Raw genomic sequence first — 23,228 nt, forward strand, 5'->3', positions numbered from 1 at the left:
ACGTCCAAAATTAAGTGTGCTGTGGGTAAAGAATCGAAAACAAGAATGCATTTTCTTGTCAAGTGAAGTTAGAAAGTAAATTATGCTTGTAAGGTTTCATTTTCTTTCTTTCTTAACCAAGTGAAACAACTTCGCTACAACTAAAAATTTATTTATTTTGCTGGCTATATGAATTATTCATTTACTTGCTTATGTTATACTTGCTGTTAAACGTGTGGACAGACTTATGTGTTCGTCGAACATGTTTATTATTTTAACGGTATAATAGAACACAGAAACTAAGTAAATAATTAATTTATTAACTTGATGCTGATATTTCGCTGGTATTATAACCAGCATCTTCAGAGCACACAAACACTGTTTGTCACAATACGCGAGACTAAAACAACATGGTGTATTTCAACAAAATTGTAGCAGCAACACAAAGACTAGAGTCCTGATTTTTGGCGCCCTCTATCTGAAAAAAAAAAAAAAAAAAAAAAAAAAAAACGCTATCATATATTACTAGAGTCCTAGAAAAGTGCTAGTTTTTTCTTAATATGACTGTCTCCCAGATCTTCGGCAAGTTGATACAGCCATATTTGTTGAGATTTGGAGTGTGTTTTAGGGCTTCTGTCGCCTCTAAGAACAATCTCTCTGATTTATATGGGTTTCTGTGTAGTACTTTTGTGTTTTTCCAGTTGATCCTGTGTGCAGGGGTATCCAGAGCATGGTCTGCTAGGCCTGACTTCCCATAATGATATTTCCGGACGTATCGTTTATGTTTGCTGATGCGGATATTCACAGTTCTTCCTGTTTGACCGTAGTAGGCTTGATTTACGACCTGCCTCCAACAATAGCTAACAACATACGTTTAGATGTGGCCAACATCCTAATCAAGTCCAAGCCTCCAAAAAATAATATCCCACATAAGGAATTCATTGCTATAAAAGAGCTACACAACAACAGCCAGATTACCATAACAAAAGCAGACAAAGGAAATGCAACCGTGGTGATGAACACAACTGAATATGAAAACAAAATGCACACACTATTACAAGATCAGTCAACATACAAAATTATAGATCGCAATCCCACCAACACACAAAAGAATAAGGCACGAAAATTATTAAAAAAAGTCACTTCCTGGCCCAAAGACACAGTTAACAAACTCAAACCCTTCCATGTTAAAACACCGAGGATCTATGGATCACCAAAAATTCACAAACCAGGCACACCCCTACGCCCAATTGTGGACAGTATAAATAGTCCCACATACAAACTGGCTAGACATTTAGCGAAGCTACTAGCCACCCTAACTAACAATTCTCCCTCCTTTATCAAAAATTCAGCACACCTAAAAAGCATCTTACAACACCTCACCCTAAAAAGCTCAGACTTAATAGTAAGCTTTGACATCACTTCACTATTCACAAATGTACCACTAATAGAAACCCTCAATCGACTGAAGTCACACTTCCCCCCTGATATATTTGAACTATTCAAATTCACAATACATGCAGGATATTTCACATGGAAAGGGAAAATATACAAACAAATTGATGGGACAGCCATGGGCTCCCCCCTTTCTCCCCCCCTAGCCAACTTTTACATAGAACACCTGGAAAAACAAGCAATCAATACACCCACTCTCAAACCAACACTTTGGCTACGCTATGTTGATGATGTGCTTGCTATTTGGCCACATGGCCCTGAGACATTGAAAACATTCTTAGCACATTTAAATAGCCAACATCCAAAAATCCACTTTACTATGGAACTGGAAGCCAACAACTGTCTGCCCTTCCTGGATACACTCATCACACGGCTCCCAGATGGTTCCTTATCATTTTCAGTTTTCAGAAAACCCACACATACAGGCAGATACTTACACAAACAATCACACCATCATCCTTCTCAACAATATGGCATATTAAAAACGCTAACCCATAGAGCGAGAGCAATCTGTTCAAATGACAAGGCTCTCACTGCTGAACTGACTCACTTACGCCACACCTTCTTGGCCAACGGCTACAATCCACAAAAAATAAACAAAATACTAAACACTCCTAAGAAACCCCTCCCACCATCCACCACAGAGAACTACAACAAAACAGTCACCATCCCTTACATTAAAGGCACATCCGAAAAGATCTCAAGAATTCTCATTAAACATAAACTACGCACTACATTCAGACCATGTAGCAAATTAGCCACCCTCATCCGCTCACCCAAGGACAGCATTCCTCCTTTATCACATCCAGGAGTCTACCAAGTACCCTGCTCATGCAATCAAGCCTACTACGGTCAAACAGGAAGAACTGTGAATATCCGCATCAGCGAACATAAACGATACGTCCGGAAATATCATTATGGGAAGTCGGGCCTAGCAGACCATGCTCTGGATACCCCTGCACACAGGATCAACTGGAAAAACACAAAAGTACTACACAGAAACCCATATAAATCAGAGAGATTGTTCTTAGAGGCGACAGAAGCCCTAAAACACACTCCAAATCTCAACAAATATGGCTGTATCAACTTGCCGAAGATCTGGGAGACAGTCATATTAAGAAAAAACTAGCACTTTTCTAGGACTCTAGTAATATATGATAGCGTTTTTTTTTTTTTTTTTTTTTTTTTTCAGATAGAGGGCGCCAAAATCAGGACTCTAGTCTTTGTGTTGCTGCTACAATTTTGTTGAAATACACCATGTTGTTTTAGTCTCGCGTATTGTGACAAACAGTGTTTGTGTGCTCTGAAGATGCTGGTTATAATACCAGCGAAATATCAGCATCAAGTTAATAAATTAATTATTTACTTAGTTTCTGTGTTCTATTATACCGTTAAAATAATAAACAACATATACTTGCTGTTGCATATTTTAATCTTGTGTATTGCTTAAACCATTACCATGGTGCAATATGGTCTTGGTCACCTCTATACCATTAAAGCCAAACCAGTTAGCCTTTGTATCTGCTTAACAAAATATGATCTTAGTTGTATGGTTTAATAAAGAAACACTCAGTCTCAGTACTTCTTGATGCAGCCTCATAGTGCTTGATAGAGAAATACATAATGATTTTAAAATGTTTGTAAATGAAAGATTTTTATTTTAGTTGGAAAGTTGTTTTGAAGACTCAGTCTCTTAATGGGTTCATTTAGAAGATAAGATATTTATGTGAGATCCGGGGATATAAATCTCTGTGCAAGTTTGAGTTGTAGTTTAGTGCTTGGTTTTAGTTTCAGAAATATCTTATTTGCTCAGAAATATAGTATTATAGATATGTTGTCAGATCAAGATCCTAGGTGACCAAAGTGCCACAGTGATCTACACTTGGCTACTTCTGTTTAGTTTTTGCATTAATGATATTGGAAATGATTTCTAGGAGAATGTCCAGTTGTTTTTTCGATCAGTGGTGCTAAACTGTAGTGGAGGGGTAGTATCGATGAATTTAATGTAGAATTCTTCCTGGATGATTTACAGTTGGAGATGAAAGGACTACAGCCTGCAGTCCTATTCCATCTATGGAATAGGACTGCAAGAAACTGATGAAGCAGGAGATATAGGGATGATGGTGTAGAGAGTTATAAAGTTCATTTTAATAATAGGCAAGAAATTATATTAGTGTTTTAAGCTGCTACCCAAACATATGCAAACAAAGGCTGCACATGTACTTGTACATATAAGCTATTGACTTAGCATCATTTGCCTTATTATCCCATGATGCAAAGCACACTTCCTTTCAGACATGCATATTGCTGTGCATTATGGAAAGGGTCACTATCCAGACTAATTTCGATTTTTATTGAGGTTTCCTCAAAGGGAGCTAGGCCCAAGAAGATGCTGATGTTAAATCCATATATTTCCTTTATACAGGTAGTAAAATGGCACATCACTATATTGTTAAAATACTCTTCTTTTTATGAGACATAGTTGTATACTTTTTTGCTTGATTGTCAAGTAAATTGTAATAGACAAGTTAAAGTTCACAGGACATAATTGCAGAAGTTAGCAGAATAGCTCAAAGAATCCCCTAAATGTTAAGGACTACACTGACAATTAGGGATAAAGAAGTTTTATATTATCCCTCTTACATCTAGACTATTGTGCACTGATTTAATTACCTGGGTTGTTGGATTTAGGAAATGGAGAAGAATATCCATAGGCAAATGACCAAAATAGTGATGATTAGCTTATAGAGTATGTATAGATAGGCTTAGGTGTTGTTGTTATTCATAGCAGTACAACACCAGAGGAAAATAATATTTCACTGGATGAAACAACTGACATCCTCATAGCACTTAATTAGAATGTGGAAACATATTCAAACTGGTTGGGAGATGAATTTCATTGTCTAGTGTGAGACCACTTCCCCATTTATTTGAAGCCTGAAGTAGCTTGAAAAAGTTCCATGTTTGTTCTCTAGAGCAAGGATTTACAGATTATGTCAAAAAGCAATAAAAAATTCAAAAATAAAATTAAAAGCAAGAAAAAAAATCCTTAGCCCATCCACAGTACTAATATGCTATTGTTTTACATTCCTTTCATGTGTGGGAGTCATATAAACTGAAAAGGAACTAATGTCCTAACATCATCATCATCATCAAATTCCTGACATGTACCCTCAAGGGGTGTACAGGATATGATAGTACTACATGAAAAACGTACATCATTACTAACTTCCTATCTACAATTTTCCTCCAAATCGGTCTGTTACTTGTCAAGACTCCAATATTATCATTATCAGATCTTATATTTCTATCGTCTAAGGCAGCGCTTCCCAAACTGTGGGCCGCAGCCCTCTTGTGGGGGGGGGTGAAATAATGAAAACAAATTGAAAATGTTTTAAGACGAAGTAGTTTTTTTTATCTTAAAAAAAACGTATTTTATTATTTATTATTTCTTTTTTGTTATTTTTATATTTTAATGAGGAAAAAAATCACACTTTTTCTTTTCTGCATGAAAATTTTGCTTCCTGCATATTTCGGCGCTTAATGAATATTAGTAAATGTATGCTTATTCATATAAGTTTCATTTCAAAGCAGAAATCTAAGAATTGCAGTTTCAAATATTTCACCTGATATTGACTTTTTCTGTAGCAGTATTGAAAAATGTTTTTAATTCTTTCTTTGTTACTAATCGTTTAATGTTTCATGTGCTTGTACTGCAAATGTACAATAGCAATATATAAATATATGAGATAATGTGCGATGTAAGATGCTAAAAATGTAATATTTGCAATATTCGCTGTGTATGTTTTGTATTGAATATAAATACAATAAAAATTTTAATAATATATGGCCATATTATGATTTTTTTTCGAGGGGGGCCGTGAAATATTTTAGTTTCTCCAAAGGGGGCCGTGACATCCAGAAGTTTGGGAAGCACTAGTCTAAGGCACCTTGTACCATATCAATCCACCTATCTCTTGATCTTCCTCTGGGTCGTTTTCCTGCCAACCTGGCAGAGAACACTTGTTTTGTTAATCTTTCTGTGCCCATTCTGACCATACGACCTGAGATTAGCTCTGCTAATGCATTCCTGGATGCCAACAATGTCAAGTTCTTTGCTAATATCCTCATTTTTAATATGATATTGCCATTGATCCATCTGTTCACGCCTCTAATCTTTCTCAGGACTCTCATATCTGCGGTCTCTAGTCTTTGGTCAAGTGTTTTACTTCTGACCCAGCTCTCAGATCCATAAGTTAAAATTGGTTTGAACACTGTCTTGTATACAGCTAAATATAGAAAAACCAATTTAGAAAAAATGTCCTAACAAGGTATCTTCTTTTTTAAATAACGAAACCTGTGGTGCGATCATAATTAAAAGAAACACACGTATTAACCACAGTGAAAATTATTTAATTGTAAATATTTCATCCTAAGTATCTTAGGACATCATCAGTACAGTAGTTTAAAACAATAATAGGAATAACATACAGTTAGGGTGCATGATTACAATAGAATCTCATTAAACGTGCGTAACGTGTTACAAAAGTAAAAAAAAAAAAAAAAAAAATATATTTAACACAATTTTGTATGACAATTTCCCATACTTTAGGAATAGTAAGAACGTCATTGCGGTTTAAGTTTGGTCTGTGTAGTAGGGCTTCAGAACTTTCTTTGTATAAACGTTCATGTTTATATAAAGATCTATGTAAAAGTTTAGACTTTTCCCAATGGATCCTATGGTTTGGATTTTCAATTCCGTGTTGAGAGAGGCCAGATTTCTACGGTTTAAAAAGACGATGTGGTCTTGATGCTCCGAGATGCGTTTCACCTTTGATGTTGCCTGGCGTTTATGAGATTCCATGCTAATGCAAATTGTCTTACTTTGGATAGACAGGTAGGTCTGTTCAGAAATGCATCTCGGAACATCAAGACCACATTCGTCTTTTTAAACCACAGAAATCTAACATGGAATTAAAAATCCAAACAATAGGATCCATTGGGAAAAGTCTAAACTTTTCCCAACAGATACCTTAATTAAATTTTAATTAAGATATCTTCTGTGTGTGTGTGTGGGGGGGTTAGTTAGCTAACATGTTTGCTAACTAAAATTATCTCTAAATTAATCTTTTAAAAGCCCCTCAGTAATTTGAATGTCTCTCCCCCTTTCTGCCTATCAATAAGTTTCTGTAACCCACAAATCTTTAACCTGTTCTCGTAAGGTTCATTCCATATATCAGTTACCATCTTGGTCACTCACCTCTGGATCCTCTCTACCTCTTCCCCATCACCAAGGAGGACCCCCCCCCCCAGATCTGCACTCAGTACTCAAGATGTGGTCTTATCAAGGCTCGATAAAGAGGAATAATAACCTGCTTGTCCCTGCTCATCAAAATATTCTTCAGTAACCAAGTGATCTGATGAGCTGCATTAGCCACTTATGGGATGTGTCTCCTAAACTTTAACTCCCTATTCACTAACACTCCCAAGTCTCTGGCTTCGTCAATTTCCTGAAGTACAGTTCCACCAAATGTGGTATACTGCTGATAATCTTTGACCCCAAAATGCATACTTTACCCTTTGCCACATTAAACTGACATGGATTCTCCTTTGCCCAGTCTGCCAATCTATTCAAATCATCCTGCAAAATTTTGACATCATGTGTATTCACTATTGCTCTATCTAACTTTGCATCATCTGCAAATAACTGAACAGTTCCTCTCAGATCCTTTCCTCATAAATGAACAACTTAAAAAGCAGCGGTCCAAGAACAGAACCCTGTGACACACCACTAGTCACAGGCCTTCTTTTGGACTCTACTCCTGAATAAACTAACTCTCTGATATGCATTTTTGTAAATTATAGAGACAACTACCATGTTTGAATAAAAACTTTAGTTTAATATAACTAAAATCTGCATTTGACGTTTCGACCTTTATGTCAAGGTCATCTTCTGAAGCATACAACTATATACAGAAAATAAGCTACACTACAATCAAACTGGTTTGTTAAAGACACTGACCAACCGCTACAACAATTGTTGGCCTGACCTCTGGTGAATAAAAAATAATAAATAAATAAAAAAATAAAAATAAATTATACCTCAATGATAGAGTCCTATTATTAGTGTTATCTGTTGGTTGTAGAAATACATTGGGCACAATAACCAGTATCTATCGATATACATATATTAACATCATGTACATTCCAGCCAGTTGGTATGGAATGGTTTCTAATACTAGCTGAAGATTGGCTAGAGTCCTGACTTATGCTGGATCTTATATATTAGGTAGGCTGAATGTGTGCCATCCAGATCCTTGGAATTTTCATGCCATCTTTGTTGTTGATATTTGGGTGGTTTATCAGGATTTTGCAGGCTTCCTTAAATTTCCTTTCGTACCAGTTTTTTGTGTGGTGTAAAGAGTGGGTGCATTTCCAGTTGATTTGGTCAAAGGTGTTGAGAGCACGTGGTCTGAGAGGCCTGCTTCACCATAATGGTTATATTTAATGTGTCTAATGTGTTCTTTCTTGCGTATAGGGATTGTCCGTCCTGTTTCACCAATGTAGGTAAGTTACAGGTGCAGTGGATGCAATAGACTCCAGAATGTGCTAATGGGAGGAGAGGATCCTTAGAGGAGTTGAATATGGTTTTAAGTTTAGTGGGTGGTTTAAAGGTGGCATTGAGGTTATAATGTTGTAGGATTCTGTTGATTTTTTCTGATAACCCTTTAATGTATGGGATGGCTATGGTTTTACTGTAATCTAGATTCGTTTTTGTTGTTGTTTTATGGAGTATTTTATTAATCGTGTTTTTGTTATAGCCATTATTTATGAATGTGTTGCTGATGATTTTTAGTTCTTGTTTCAGAGCTTGCTGGTTAGAGCAAATTGTTGTAGCTCTGTTTTTAAGGGTGTTAATGACCCAATATTTTTGTGATGGGTGGTGGTATGAATTAGTATGTATGTATTGGCCAGTGTGTGTTGGTTTTCGGTAGACCGTGAAGGATAGACTACCTGAAGGAAGACGTGTGACTAGGAACGGGAGCGAATTTTGGTTTTCGATTTTGATGGTAAATTGTATGCGTTCGTGTTGTTTGTTCAGGTGGCTAAGGAATGTGTTTAGCGTTTGTCGCCTGTGCGGCCAGATCGCGAACACGTCGGCAACGTATCTAAGGCAGACTGTCGTTTTTGGCATGACGGAATCAAGAGCCCTTTGCTCAAAGGTTTCCATGTAGAAGTTAGCGATTGGGGGGGGGGGGGTAGTGGTGATCCCATGGCTGTACCTTCTTTTTGTAGGTAAAATTTGTTTTGCCACACGAAGTAACCAGACTGTAGTACGTGGGCAAAGAGGGCCGTAACGTCGGGCAGAAATTTGTTCTGTAGTAGGAGAAGTGTGTCATTGATGGGAACATTAGTGAAAAGGGCAGAAATGTTGAAACTGACTAATAAGTCGTCTTTGTCGAGTGTTATGTTTTTAATTTTGTTTATAAAGTGTTGTGTGTTTTTTATGTAGGAGGGGGAATGATCTACCAACTCATTGAGTGTTGCTGCTAATTTCTTGGCTAAGTGGTAATTGGGACTGTCTATTCTTTCCACGATTGGTCGAAGGGGCACATTTTGTGTGTGTATTTTCAGGACCCCATATATTCTGGGGGGGGGGGCATTGTGGGGTTTGAGTTTTTTAACCGTGTCTTGTGGCCAAGAAGTGACGGACTTGAGTAGTTTCTCTGTTTTATCCTTTATCCTTTTTGTAGGGTTATAATTTACCATTTTATATGTGTTGTTATTGGCTACTAGTTGATTCATTTGAAGTACGTATGTTGACCTGTCAAGGACAACAGTGGCATTGCCTTTATCAGCTTTCGTTATTATTATGTTTTGTTTCGCTTTTAATGACTTAATTGCTGCTAATTCTGTTTTTGTGAGATTGTTCTGTATGGTTTTCTTAGTGTTCAGGACATTACTAGTTTCTAGTCGTATTTTATGTGCATATTGTTAGGTAGGGACCTGATGCCTCTTTCAATGTGGTATATAAAATCCAATTTGTTTACCTTTTTTAGGTGCTATTGCATAGTTAAGTTCTTTATTCAGTAGCGTAAGTTCGCCATTGTTCAGGGTGTGGCTTAATAGGTTGATCACATGGTTCTTGCTTGCCGGTGGTTGGTCGCTCCTTGTCTCCCTTGTTTGTTGTTCATTGTTGGTGTTTATCGGGCAGGAAGTCTTCCTATCGATTGGATTCCTGTGATTGGCCGCCATATTTTGTCATTGTTTCAAACTGTGGAATTTTGTCTTGAGTTTTTCTTTATTCTTTTCCTGGGTATATTTGGCCGAATTGTAACTCTCTGATATCTCTCCATCAACCACCTTCCTTTCCATCTCACCCACCCTATATCCATCCCTATGTGCTGCAGTTTACAGTAATTATCAACCAATCAGCATATCAGGAGTCGTTGTCAAAGTATTGAAGAAGTTGGTCCAGAGCAAAATGCAGGAATGGATAGATGAAAATGGGATACTGTATGGGGACAGCATGTTTTGTGAAGGGTAGATTATGCCTCAGTAACTTGCTCACATTTTATAATACAGTGACAACTGAATTGGATAAGAGTTTACAGCAGCAGTCTTGGAGCCTCTTTTATGCAATGGAACTGTTTTCCCCTCTTTCCATCCCCTCGGGACTAACCCAGAGCTAAGACATAGAGTGAACAATATGGTCAAGGGCACTGACAATTCCTTTGCTGCTTCACGAAGACTTGAGCTGGTATACCATCCAGTCCCACAGATGTACTCGCATTAAGGTTCTCTAATATGCTATTCACCTCAGTTCCCGTAATAAGCCATCGGTTCCCTCATTCCTGCAATATCACTGCCTGGATGATTTACTCTTGCAAAATGTTCACTTAGTAATTCTACTATTTAGACTGATTCAGTTATCTCCCTACCATCAGCATTCCTTAAAATTATTCTGTCGTATACAATTTTTCTTTTACTTACAGCATATCAAAAGAACTGTTTGGGACTTTCTTTAGTCTGCATTGCTAACTTCCTTTCATAATCTGCTTTTGCTTTTCTTACCACGATAGTTACCCTTCTGGCTTGTGCCTTATACTGTTCGTCTGCCTGCTGTTCACTTTTCTCCTTAAATAGTCTCCACTGTTGTTTCTTTTTATGCAGCTGCAGCTTAATGGTATTATTCATCCATTTAACTCCTACTTGATTCACTCTCTGGTAATTAACTTAAGGAATTTACAATGCATAAAACGGATATTAATTAAAGGAATCTTTAATGAATACTTTCAATATTTCAGCAACGTCACGTTGCCATCTTCAGGAACATACAAATATGGTATGTGCACGCAGGCACTAACAAAAGCAAATGAGGAAGAAGGCTAGAAACTAATACTGTTCCTAAAATCCTAATGGTGCCCCTTAGCGGGCTAATTGTGTTGTTTTGGCCGTTGGGCTGAAGTTCTCATGATGTAAGTCTTCCAAATTTGGGGCAGTCTCATGCACCCAAATTTGTTGAGGTTTGGAATGTTTTTTTAGAGCTATTGATGATTCAACGAATAATCTTTCTTACTTGAACTTGCTGCAGTGTATTATTTTTGTTTTCTTCCAACGAATTCTATGGCGTGTATATTCGCTTTCCTGCCTGTTTGGCCAAAGTAGGACAATTTACAGCTGCAAGGGACCTGGTATACACCAGATAGGTCTAGGGGAAGTGGTTGGTCTTTGATGGAGCAGATAAGGGATGCCAACTTTTTATATGGTCTATAACAAGAAGTTAGGTCATATCTTTTGAGGATATTGGTTATTTTCTCAGAGGTGCCCCGGATGTAGGGGATGGTGATAGATTTAGTGTAATCTTTATTGTGAAGGGGGGGGGTTGTGGTTTACTGGTTTTAGTATTTTTTGGGGGTTGTAGCCATTGGCTAAGAAAGTGTTAAGGATGTGGTGTGGTTTAGTTCAGTGGTTAGGGCATCGTCATCTGAGCAGATTAATTTTGCCTTGTTATATAGTGTTTTAATAACCCCATATTGTTGTGAGGGGGGGGGAGGAGATTGCTGGTGAATGTATCTGCTGTATGGTGGGTTTTTTAAAAACAGAGAAAACCAAAGATCCATGAGGCTGGCGAGTGATTAGAGTGTCTAGGAAGGGGAGGGTGTTGTTTTCCTCTTTTTCCAAGGTGAACTGGAGCCTGGGGTGTTGGTTGTTTAAGTGTGTTAGGAAGGAGTGGAGTGTATCTGAGCCATGTGGCCAAATAGCAAACATCATTCACATACCAAAGCCAAATAGTGGGTTTTTGTGGGGCAGAGTTTAAGGCTTCAAAGGTCTCCATAAAGAAGTTGGCCAAGGGTGGGGAAAGTGGTGAACCCATGGATGTCCCCTCTATCTGTTTGTAGTTAATTTTCCTTGCCAAACGAAATAGTCTGAGTTCATTGTGAACTGAATTAGAGCTGAGATATCGGGCTGAAATTTGGCTCGGATGAGTTCTAGGGTTTCCTTGAGTGGGACGATCGTGAATAGGGAGGAGACATCAAAACTGACCATTATGTCATTGTGTTGGAGTGGGAGGTTTTCTATACTGGCTTTGAAGTGGGCTGAGTTTTTTATGTGTGATGGTGTGTTGCCAGTATAGTGTGTGAGTGCTTTGGCTAAATGTTTGGCTAATTTATATGTGGAGGAATCAATGCCATCCACTATTGGATGTAATGGCGTATTTTGTTTATGTATTTTTGGAAGTCCATATAATCTGGGGGGGGGGGTCTAGAGTTAAAAGGTTTTTAGTTTGTTAGTAACTCCCACAGGCCAAGAAGTGACCTTCTTAAGGAGTCTGTGTAGAGTTCTAATCTGGGAGCTGGTAGGATTATATTCAATAGAGAGGTAGGTAGTACAGTCTAATAATAAAGCTTTAAGCTTACCTGTGTAGTTTTTTTTGGTTGAGAACCAACGTGGCGTTTCCCTTATCCGCTTTGGTGAAGGTATTCATTAAAGTTTCCTTTAATTAATATCTGTTTTATGTGTTGTAAATTCCTTAAGTTAATTACCAGTCATGTATGACCAACGTATAAGCCTTGCTACAAGAATTGATTTACTCTCCTGACTCTAGGTATGCAGTCAGCCATTACCTCACTTAAACACTCCTTTATCATTTCCCATGCACTATCAACATTCAGCACTTGTAGTTTTACATGCCATGCCACTCCTGAGCTTGTCATACTTACCAGCCTGGTAATTCCACATATTCCCTGTCTTAACTGAAAATTCCATACATTTAGTCATCTCTCAGGTCAAGACCATATGATCACTCTCACCAATTGGTGGCAACAAAGTGCATTGGATGAAGACAAGATATGTGTTCTTTAGTGTGAGTGTGATTTTAACATGTAAGAAGAATTTGATTGGCTTATGTTGTTGCCATGTAGAAAGCAATTTTTGTGTTTTCTCCTTTCTCCTTTGTCAATTCAAGAAGGAATAAACATTTCTGTAGGAAGCAAGAAACTGAAATTCCAAAAGTTTTATCTATGTCGGATCATAACTGTTAGCATACATGTTTGAAGAAAAGCTGTGTAGAATGGAGTGGTTGTTATTTGAAGTTTTATTAAAGAATATATTGGTACTTGCATAGTTAAGTAGTTGATTTGATATTGTATATATTTGTGTTTCCTTTTCAGTCTCTTAATGGGTTCATTTAGAAGATGAGATATTTATGTGAGATCCTGGGATATAAATCTGTGTTCAAGTTTAAGTTGTGGTTTAGTTGGTATTTTCTTTTTATTTTGAAATTATTAGTTGAACTTCTCAGAATGGAGGGAATATTTACAAATGGTGCATTGGTAGGATTATGTGTACAAAGAAAGAAAGTAAAAAATTACACTTCACCACACCCACATAGGAGAAAGATGAAGGTTGCTAGTTGGATGTGTGGTTTGAAAGTTCTCTGCAATATAATCTCCATGCCACTTTCAAACTGCATGACCATCTAGCAATCTTCATGTGGTCTCCTAAGGATCAACTTCATCCTTGCACTTGGAATGCATAATCCTGGAGTTCATAAAGTTCCTTGTACATGCAACTTAGCCTACTTTGAAGAAACTGGTAGATCTCTTAAAATTAACTTTGAAGAACATAAAAACTCCATCTGGAATCATTTGTTGACAAGCCAGGACTGGCAGACTGTGGCACACTTGGCAGTGAAAATTTCTGTTGTGACACACCTATGTTTTTAATGCTGGACTCTACTGCAATTAACCATGAATTTATAGTATTTTACAATTTATGAGAGCCTGTGTAGCTCAGTAGAAGTGGCGTTTGCACTCTACGGCGCTTGACCACACAACGAAAGGAGTTCAAATCTAGTCGCCAACTAGAGGAACTTTATCTAAGCCTTTTTTTGACATGTTCCCAAGTTAGTCGATCTCTGGCAAGGACTAGCAGATTTTTTCTCCCGGAAACTCGAGAAAATCGGCCGTTGAACCCACACTTTTTCAGACACATGAAAAATATTGTATTAGGGTTATGGACCATGAGATAGCGGCACTTGCTAACCGCCTTCTTCACTGCATACCGATTAATTAGTGATAGCCTTGGGCCAGCTGTCCTGATTGGCTACCAGTGGAGATTGAACTGCCCACTCAGTCTCCAAAAGTTAGATAGGGCTAAAATGGTCTCGCCTACTCCCTATATGGGAACAAAAAGGCATTGGCTGTTTTGTTTTATGTTGGTTTTTATTTACAATTTATGCTACATTTTCTATTACAGTATATATTTTTATAGTAAGACATACAAAAATAGAAAATTTGGGAGAGATTTTAATTTTAATATGCAGGTGCTTTGTTTTCAGTGTAAAATGTTAGCCTTGGAGGCACAGATATTCTTGCACACACACACACACACCAATTATATTAATTATATGATTCTAGGTAAGGCTCTCACACTACATGACCATAATCAATAAATTGATAAAGGATTAAACCAAGAATTTCTTGGCATCTTTAATTTTAAGTATAACCAAGTGGAAAAACTTCCAACAACTGTCTCTAATCCAGAGTATTTTAATAATAAGGTGTGACACCTTTTTGCTACTCGTATATGAAAATATGAAAATATTTTGCCTTTGTATCACAAGGCAAAAAATCGCTTTGATGATTGACGAGGATGGATGTGTTCACTAGATAGCTGCAATCCTTTAGGTTTTACTATTCTACTTTCAAAGGTGTTTCATGATTCTTGCATTGCACTGGCTCCAACCCAGCTTTAATTCCTACTGTCTGCACGAGATGTGTACGAGGTCATTGGCAACATAGGTCCACCCATGAAGCGAACCAGTGGTGGACATTTCTAGGGAGATAGGCAATTTGTGCTGAGCCAAGTAAGATCATGACGTCACTCCTACACGCACAACACTACAACACCTTTTGATTTCTGCTAGTTGACTTTCCCAGCCAACAGGATTGTGCTGGCAGGTCCTTGGACCTGCAGGATCATAAAAGCCTCCCACACTTTTTACAGCCTGTAAACAGCTCTATCCAGCAGGAGATGTTAGTTCGGCATGGAAAACCTAAAAGAACAAATCCAGATCCTGAATAGGGAGTAGGCGCTCGACCTACTGAAGATATTAATGAAAAAATTTGAAACTGATTGGCCAGGTTTCTTAAACCTGTAGCCCAAACAAATGACTGAGATGGTGTGGATGAGGACATTGCGAGAGAATTCACAACTGTTTCGGCCACCAAAAACTCCCTGCCAAAATAACTCACAAGGGGGAGCATTCATATAAAAGGCGAAGAACAACAGAAGATCGAATTGAAGAAGACTCCCAGATGACTCCAAGACAGCCAGATGATCAAAGATTAGGGCCCCTCCCCCCCCCCCTGTTATTTTATGGGACAAAGAAAAATGGACTTCTGTCTCATCGTTCCTTATGGAACATGACATCAAATACTCCTGGGCCAAAAATACCGATGAGGGAGATGAGATTCAACCTGCCACAGTCATGGACTATAGACAAATGACAAGATTTATGGACAATGCAAATCTTCCATACCACACCTTCACTTTACCAAGCAAAAAGAATCTGAAGGTGGTGCTTCATGGGGGTCGCAGAAGGTTTCACCGCTGAGCTCACTAGCCAGGGCCTGACCCCACTTAAGGTGAGCAGAATGCTCAGGTCAGATAGAAGACCAATGCCTTTAGTGCTGGTTGAAATCATCATTACTCAAAAGTGAATCTATGAATTGACTACTGTATGCAGACTCAAAATATCAACAGAGTCGCTTCAGAAGAAAGCATCAGCTGGGCAGTGTCACATGTGCCTGAAGTGTGGCGAAAGCCATCCAACAAACTCGTGCACCAAGCCAAGATGCATAAACTGCGGAGGACCTCACCTTGCTTACTACAAGGGTGCATATCCCATCCAAAAAATCGTGGGTCAGCAAGAGCTAACCTTGCCTATTCCCCCCCCCCCCCCCCCCCCCCCGCAATGACACCATAAATAGTGAAGCAAGTCGCTCTCCTGCCCGAATCACCTCAGCTTCAACAACACAGGAAGGAATGCGACCCTCATCCACAACCAAAACATATGCCAAGGCTGCACGAACTAAGACTTATATCTCACGAGCAAGAGCAAGCTCCAAACATCAATTTTAACTGCTTCGATTGCCACCATGCTGCGGAAATTCAGCAAAACAATCTCCTCACCATCTTCCAGGAAGAGATTCCTACAAGGAACCCAATCCATTTCTACAGCTCTCTGCCATGAGTAAAAACAAATTCAAACCAAATTCACTTATAATTGTAGCATGGAATGCTAATGGGCTGTCAAACAAAATCCTGGAACTGCAAGAATTCACAAACATGTATAATCCAGACATTTGATCATGAGTCACACTTCAGACCATCCAACAATCCAAAACTAAGAGGATATCTGTTATACAGGACGGACGGACAGACGGCACTCTAGTGGAGGAGGCACAGCCATATTCGTCAAAAACTACTTAAGCCATAACGTTATAACCATCCCTCAAACTTTGAATCTAGAAATAACAGGTATAGAAGTCCACACCAACAATACAGGTTGAATCAAAATCTATGCAGCTTACAATCCTCCTAGCATTCCACTATTGACATCTGACTTGGACTCCATCTTCTGCTCCACAGACTCCATAATTGTTGAATGAGACTTCAACTCTAAGCACACATCTTGGTTTGGCTCCTCAACCAATGCAAAAGGCCATACTCTATATAACTACACAACGCTCAACTCTGCTGTGTAGGTGGACCTACCGAGCCCACCAATTACAGCCCATGAAGAGGCTCAGATGTATTAGACATCACCATACTCAAAAACATCAGTAATCAGTATAAATTGGAAACGTTAAATGTGCTGTCACCATAATCCCATTCAGTTCAAACTAGGAATGTAAAACCAGTTCTCTCCCTAGCACTCTTTTATAGAATGGGACAAGCTCTCTAAGGTTCTCCCAGAGTACATCACCCCACTACTTGTCTTCTGCAAAAAAGAGGAGATAGACAAAGCTATAAACAACCTAACAAGATAAACTAACAAAGCAATAGCATCAGTTATGCAAACCACAGTCTTCCACTCATCCAGTCAGATTCCAAAGGAAATTATGGACCTGATCAGAACGAAAAACAAAGCCAGAAAGAGATACCACAACACAAGAGCCCCGCAGAAGAAAACAATATTAAATATTTTAAATAGACAAGCCGAGAAGCTCTCCAAAAACATAGAAATTTGGACTGGGAATCTAAACTTACAGAAATCAACCCAGAGGATCAATCCATCTGGAAATTTTTAAAACTTCTACATACTAAAAGACAACCCCTGCCCCCTATGTAGACTAAACATGGAATTGCACATTCAGATGAAGAAAAAGCAGAAGCTCTAATTGAAAAGCAGTGTAGCCCATCATGTGAAAACTTAAATATTAACCTCATTTACAAGGTCCACCATCAGGTTAGAAAAGCCTTAAGACAGCCTAAGGATAACTCATATCTTATCCCCCCCCCACTACTCCAGCAGAGATAACCAATATTATATCCCACTTGAATAACAAAAATGCTCCTGGTCCCAACAGAATACTCAGGTTACTTCCAAGGAAGGCCATAGTTCATCTAGTTAATATTACCAATTCAATATTAAGGCTCCGACACTTTCCCATAGCCTGGAAAACAGTTGATATCGTACTTCTGAAAAAGCCAAGTAATAACCCCAAAATTACAGACTCACCAGTCTTCTTTCCAGCCTTGGTAAAGTTAGAGAAAGTCATCCTAGTAAGATTACAAGAAGCAGTGGATAAGCTTAAAATTATCCCAAATGAACAATTTGGTTTTCACAGAAATCACAGTACAACAACAGATTCACTGGCTAACGGAACACATCATCCATAGTTTCGGCTGGCACCTCCATACCGCTGCGGTGTTTTTGGATATTGCCAAGGTCTTCGATAAAGGCCTTATCTTCAAGCTTTTAGAAAACAACATGCCAATGACTTTGGTAAGATTAATTTATTCATACCTTAGCAAAAGATACATGCGAATCGAGCTAAATGGAATTGTCTCATCCAGGCACAAAATTCTAGCAGGTGTGCCTTAAGGTTCCCTTCTGGCCCCAATGCTGTTCTCATTCTACATGCAGACATCCCTCTAAACTCGAGAACAATCATTACAGCTCAGTATGCTGATGACACCGCTATTCTAGCAAGATCTCTCAACCCTTGTCTGGCAATTAGCAGACACAGAGCAGTATCAATACATCGGAAAAGTGGTTCACCGACTGGAGGATTCAAGTATAAACCCCCACAAAAGCTCAGCCATATTATTCTCTAGAAGGAAGGTTCACATTAAAGAAGACATCCTGCTCTCTGGTCTAAAAATTCCATGGCAGACAGAGACCAAATATCTCGTCGTACAGCAAGCCAGGTAAAAAAAAAACTTCTATTTAACAGTCGCATCAAGCTCATATGCCCCAAGGCATCCAAAGTAATAGGTCACCTCTATCCCTTGATCAATTCCAAGAGTAAACTAAACACACAAAACAAATTGCTACCATGGTTTATCAGAAATTCGCAGATCCATCAAGAAACTGACATTCCATACATCTCCCCTTCTTTATCATCTAGTAGCAGAAAAATTCTTTTTCAAGTCAAGATCACACTCTAACCCACTGATCTCCCAAGCTGTCAATTACAACGAAGCAGAGTACTTCAAATACAAAAGACCCAAGTCCATTCTACTCTCAGCTGAACATAACTAATACAATTGCCCCCCCCACCCCCACCCAAGGGCGAGTGTAAGGCTCATAAAACACACTTCTACAAACTTTTCTTTACAGATAAAGGGGAATAAGAAAAGCAGCATTACTTCACCCATCATGAGTAGCGTTATATGCCTTTGTATCACCTGTGGGTCTGGCTTCAACTGACAAGATCTCTATTTTTGGCAAGATAAGTACTTTGGTTTTCTTTCGTTTGTTTTTCACTTTGATTTTATTTTACTGGTGATAGTGGTGGTTTCATTTCCACTAGCACTTGTTTTTTAATAAATATTAAGATTGCTGGTGGTGCAGTTAATACCTGCATTACGGGATTACTTTTAGCAGTACCATGGTCACCATTTTATAGTAGCTCAAATAAAGCGTTTGCTGATAGTACAGAACTATTTCTGTATCATGGAATTATTTAATTCTCTGTCTTATAGAAAGTTTTTTTTTTTTTCTTTCTCACAATCAAACACAGAAGTTAGTCTTTTTCCCACTTGAGATAATGGTACCAGTTCCTCCAAGTTTCCCTTGGAGGAACTGGTAACATTATCTCACTGTGAACTCTAGGAATTGAAATTCCCGGATGTGAGGAAGCGACTGGTAACTAAGTTTTTAAAAGAAATAGACAGTGCAAACGAGATTTATTCTTTTATCCTTATGGCGGAGGGGAATATTTAATTAGTTAAAGATGTGGAAACAAGGGACAAACTATTACAGGGTTTTACTTTTGAAGGCAGTACAGTTATTCCTGTAATAGTCGGGAGCCAGGTAAAAACAGTAAAAATAGAAAGATTTCCGGTGGAAATATATATATAAAGAACTGTAATGAAATTCTTATACAGACATCTTCGAAATGGGGTAAGATCAGTAATATATGAAAGGGTTTATCAGGTGAAGATCCAAATTGGTTTTCTGGTGATGTTACCTTCACAGTGGATATGAAGTACCAAATTTTGTCAACATTGGTACAACCCGAGTTATGTTAAACTATCCCAGATATGTTATGTTAAACCCAGTTATGTTAAACTATCACAATGGCAATGCCTGCGTTGTGGTTTCATATGATCACTTGGGTGGTAACTGCCCCAAATCTAAATGTTTCCACTGCATGGAGATCGGACATATTGCTAATATTGCTAATCAAACCCTGTCAGAAATGCAAAAGTTCTGAACGCTGCATTAACACCTGTCCTTTTAGAACTTTGCGGAAAGAGTGATAGCACCGGTAGAACCAATTACAACACCATATACCAGAGAGGCATAATGAAGAGTTCCCAGATCTTCAGTCTAGTAAAGATTGCACTTTTAAACAAACTACACTTGGTAAAATCACAAGAAGTGCATGACCAAATCAGCTAGAAATTAGCCCCAAAATTCCAGATCTGCAGAAGCAACTTTCCCAGTCAAATACTGATAGAACATTAATCGAAATTACCAATAATGAACCTAATATAACAACTGAACAGGTACAAAATGAAATGCAAAAATATGCAACTGTTCTACAAGAAGAAACAGAAAAAATAAGTAAGACAGCTGAAAGAACTTAATATGCAGACAAGATCATCAAAAAGGAAAGATGAATTAATAAAAAAAAAATTGAAAATAAACAAAAAAAATTAAATAAAGGAACTACATCTAAAAGAAAGAGAAGTAATAAAAAATGTAAAGATGGAGAAGGCTGTGGATCATCAAATGAAAACTCTTCAGGCTCAGAACAGTTTATGGATTATGAAGAACCAAATCATGCTAATAAAGAGAAAGGAAGAGATACAATTAAAGAAAATATAATAAGGTTTACCGATTCAAAGTTTTCTCAGTACAGTTATTACCTACATGAAAAGAAAATAACTAACTTCCAAATCAAGAACAATAGGCATGAAATTGAAATAATGGAAAGCAACTGTAAAAAAACTGGAAAACAGTTTACAAGAAGCATGTTACACAGTTGCTCCTTCACAGATTGAAGACCTTATCGGTTCATCCAAAATTTAGAAGTTAAAGACTTACTAGTAACGCTTCAATAATCATAGCATCACCTCATTAAATGTATGAGGATTCTACAGGCAAATTAAACAAATAACTATATGGAAACTTATGCTATGCCATAGTATCAGGTTTTTGTTTCTCCAAGAAACATACTTCTGCACATATATCCACTTCTTTCTTATTGGAGCTTTGGAAGATTTAACAGGGCTGGAGTAGGAGTTCTTATTCTTGCCCCCCCCCCCTCCTTGGGTCATTCTGTAATATCCAAAGGAATGCAGAAGGGAGAAGAATCTTGACAATAGATTGGAAATACTATGGATGTGTAATAAGGTTTATAAATGTTTATGCTCCATCCACTGGAACAGTTAGACAAAAATTCTTCCAGGAATTGGAGCCATATTTATATGGTGCCCACTATATCATAGCAGCTGGAGACTGGAATTGTATTGAAAATCCCACATTAGACAAAATAGGAAGACACCCCAGGAGTGGGAAAGTGTGATATATTCACAGTTAAAAACATGTCTCGACAATGCTCAACTAGTAGATATATGGAGATTCGAAATCCTAATCTCTAGGAATACACGTACATGAATCAAGGTATTGGTACTCTTATTGTTTGAATTTATGTCTCTTCTTCTCTTATAAATAGGATAATTCAAATAAAACATCTTGACATCAACATGTCAGATCATAATCCAGTTCTTCTTAAGTTCCACTGCATGGCAAAAGCAGAGATCTCTTCTGGACCATGGAGACTCCCACCAAATTTTCCGTTGATCTTTTCAACTAAATTCCAGACCGTCTGTTCAAATTGGAATAATGTTACCTGGAATTGGGATATGTGGTTAAAATTCAAAGAAGAAGTAAAGCAGAATATGATGGAATGGGGAAAGGAACAGGCTTTCCTCAGAAAAAAAAAGTTGAAAGACCTGTATAAAGAGAGAAGCTGGTTCGTAACAAACCATTGCAATGGTGTGGAATGTAGCAACATCATTAGAGAACATAGAGATAGAACTGAAAAGGCAGAAACAAGTAGAAGAAAGAAATTTTGAGATATGAATACAGCAGCACTTAGCAGATAGCCCTTCATCTGCATTCTTCAATAGACAATTCACAAAATTTCGCAAAGAAAGGACTATCACTCAAGACATTCTTGACTCCAAGATGACTCATATCCAAGATGGACTAGACAGACCCATTACAGCATCTGAAGTTACCACAGCCTGTAAAGAATGCCAGATAAGAAAATCCCCAGGACCTGATGGTCTAGAGATAGAACCAAGTGAATTTGTAGCAAACCATACTGTCCTAAACCTAATAGAGGTCACACCATAATCAGCAGCTGGAGAACTATTTCTCTATCTAATACTGACTACAAGATATTTTTCTGCATTATCAATAACAGGCTCAAAGTGGGAATGAGATACATAATTAAAAGCACACCAGGTCGAGCAGTAGAATTTAATCTATTTCTGCTACGTGATGTAATCCGCTTAGTTAACACAAAAAAGCAGTCGGTTGCAGTGCTATCAGTAGACCTTACTCAAGCATTTTATAATGTCCGGCATCCCTTTCTATTCCACGTCCTCCAGCAAATTGGTGTAGGTAAAAAACTGCTATCCGTTATCAACGGAGCCTATGCCAATTCAACCACCCACATCCTAATTAATCGGTTCCTGTCAGACCTGATAAAAATTCGAAAAGGAGTCGAGCAGGTTGCCCTCTCAGTTCACTGCTCTTTGCATTGGTTCTTGAATGTTTCTTACAGGAAGTAAACAATACACATGCTGTGTGAGGAATGACAGTTCCTTCAACTATAAAGGAAAATATGGTATTAGCATATGCCAACGATGCAGTGGGAACTTTGAAGGATAATGATTCCATATATATAATTTTTGGTATTTTGAAAAAATTCGTCAAAAGAAGCGGATTAATTATTAATGCAGAAAAGACAAAATTAAAAGATTATTTAAAAGTTAAAAGTAAATGGGATCTTGGAGGTATTCCTTTCGTACTAGCCTCTAAGACCAGCCTCGTTATACTTAGAATTCCCTTCTCCACTTATCCGATATTGCCAGTCCAAGAACTTTGAAATGTTAGAAGACTGGAAAATAGGGCCACTCCTTTTCTTCTGAAGTCACAGTACTCAAAACCATAATCTTTCCTGCTCAGTTGTACATAATAAATATTACAGACATCACAGAAGCTGAAGAAAAGCAATTATATAGTAAACCTCTACAATTTTTTTGTCCAGCTGATATCAAGAAGTTAAAAAGAAATTTCTTCAACTATCAAAGAAGCATGGAGGATTTGGACTTCGTCTTAAAATTCTGCTATTTAAGCAATACAGCTTCTAAAATTCATGAAATATTGCAGACTGATCACACATGTGCAGACCATCTCCGGTACTACTTGTGTTCTTCCCCTGTTTGGAGTTAATAATTATATAAGTCCAAAAAGCTGAGATTGTTCCTGAATATTGCAACACTCTGTGCTTAATTCTAAGACTGCTAAAACACTG

General features: G+C 38.0%; 1 protein-coding gene across 2 annotated transcripts in view; it reads left to right on the forward strand.

Annotated features, from left to right (window-relative positions):
• LOC150092911 (malectin-A) overlaps positions 1 to 23,228 on the forward strand; it is a 168,109-nt gene that overhangs the window by 134,208 nt on the left and 10,673 nt on the right. Inside the window, exon 4 of one of the 2 annotated variants that reach the window (XM_090413266.1) lies at positions 18,791 to 18,925. The exons of the other annotated variant lie outside the window; for it this stretch is intronic. Within the exon in view, the coding sequence (XP_090269392.1) occupies positions 18,791 to 18,804 (14 nt within the window). The 3' untranslated portion in view covers positions 18,805 to 18,925. Of the gene's footprint in view, positions 1 to 18,790; positions 18,926 to 23,228 lie in introns of those variants that run through there. 2 annotated transcript variants of the gene reach the window in all.

The sequence above is a fragment of the Typopeltis vanoorti genome, chromosome 24 (genome assembly GCF_054136105.1).
Source record: "Typopeltis vanoorti isolate ZY-2024b chromosome 24, IOZ_Tvanoo_1.0, whole genome shotgun sequence".
NCBI classification, from domain to species: Eukaryota; Metazoa; Arthropoda; class Arachnida; order Uropygi; family Thelyphonidae; genus Typopeltis; species Typopeltis vanoorti.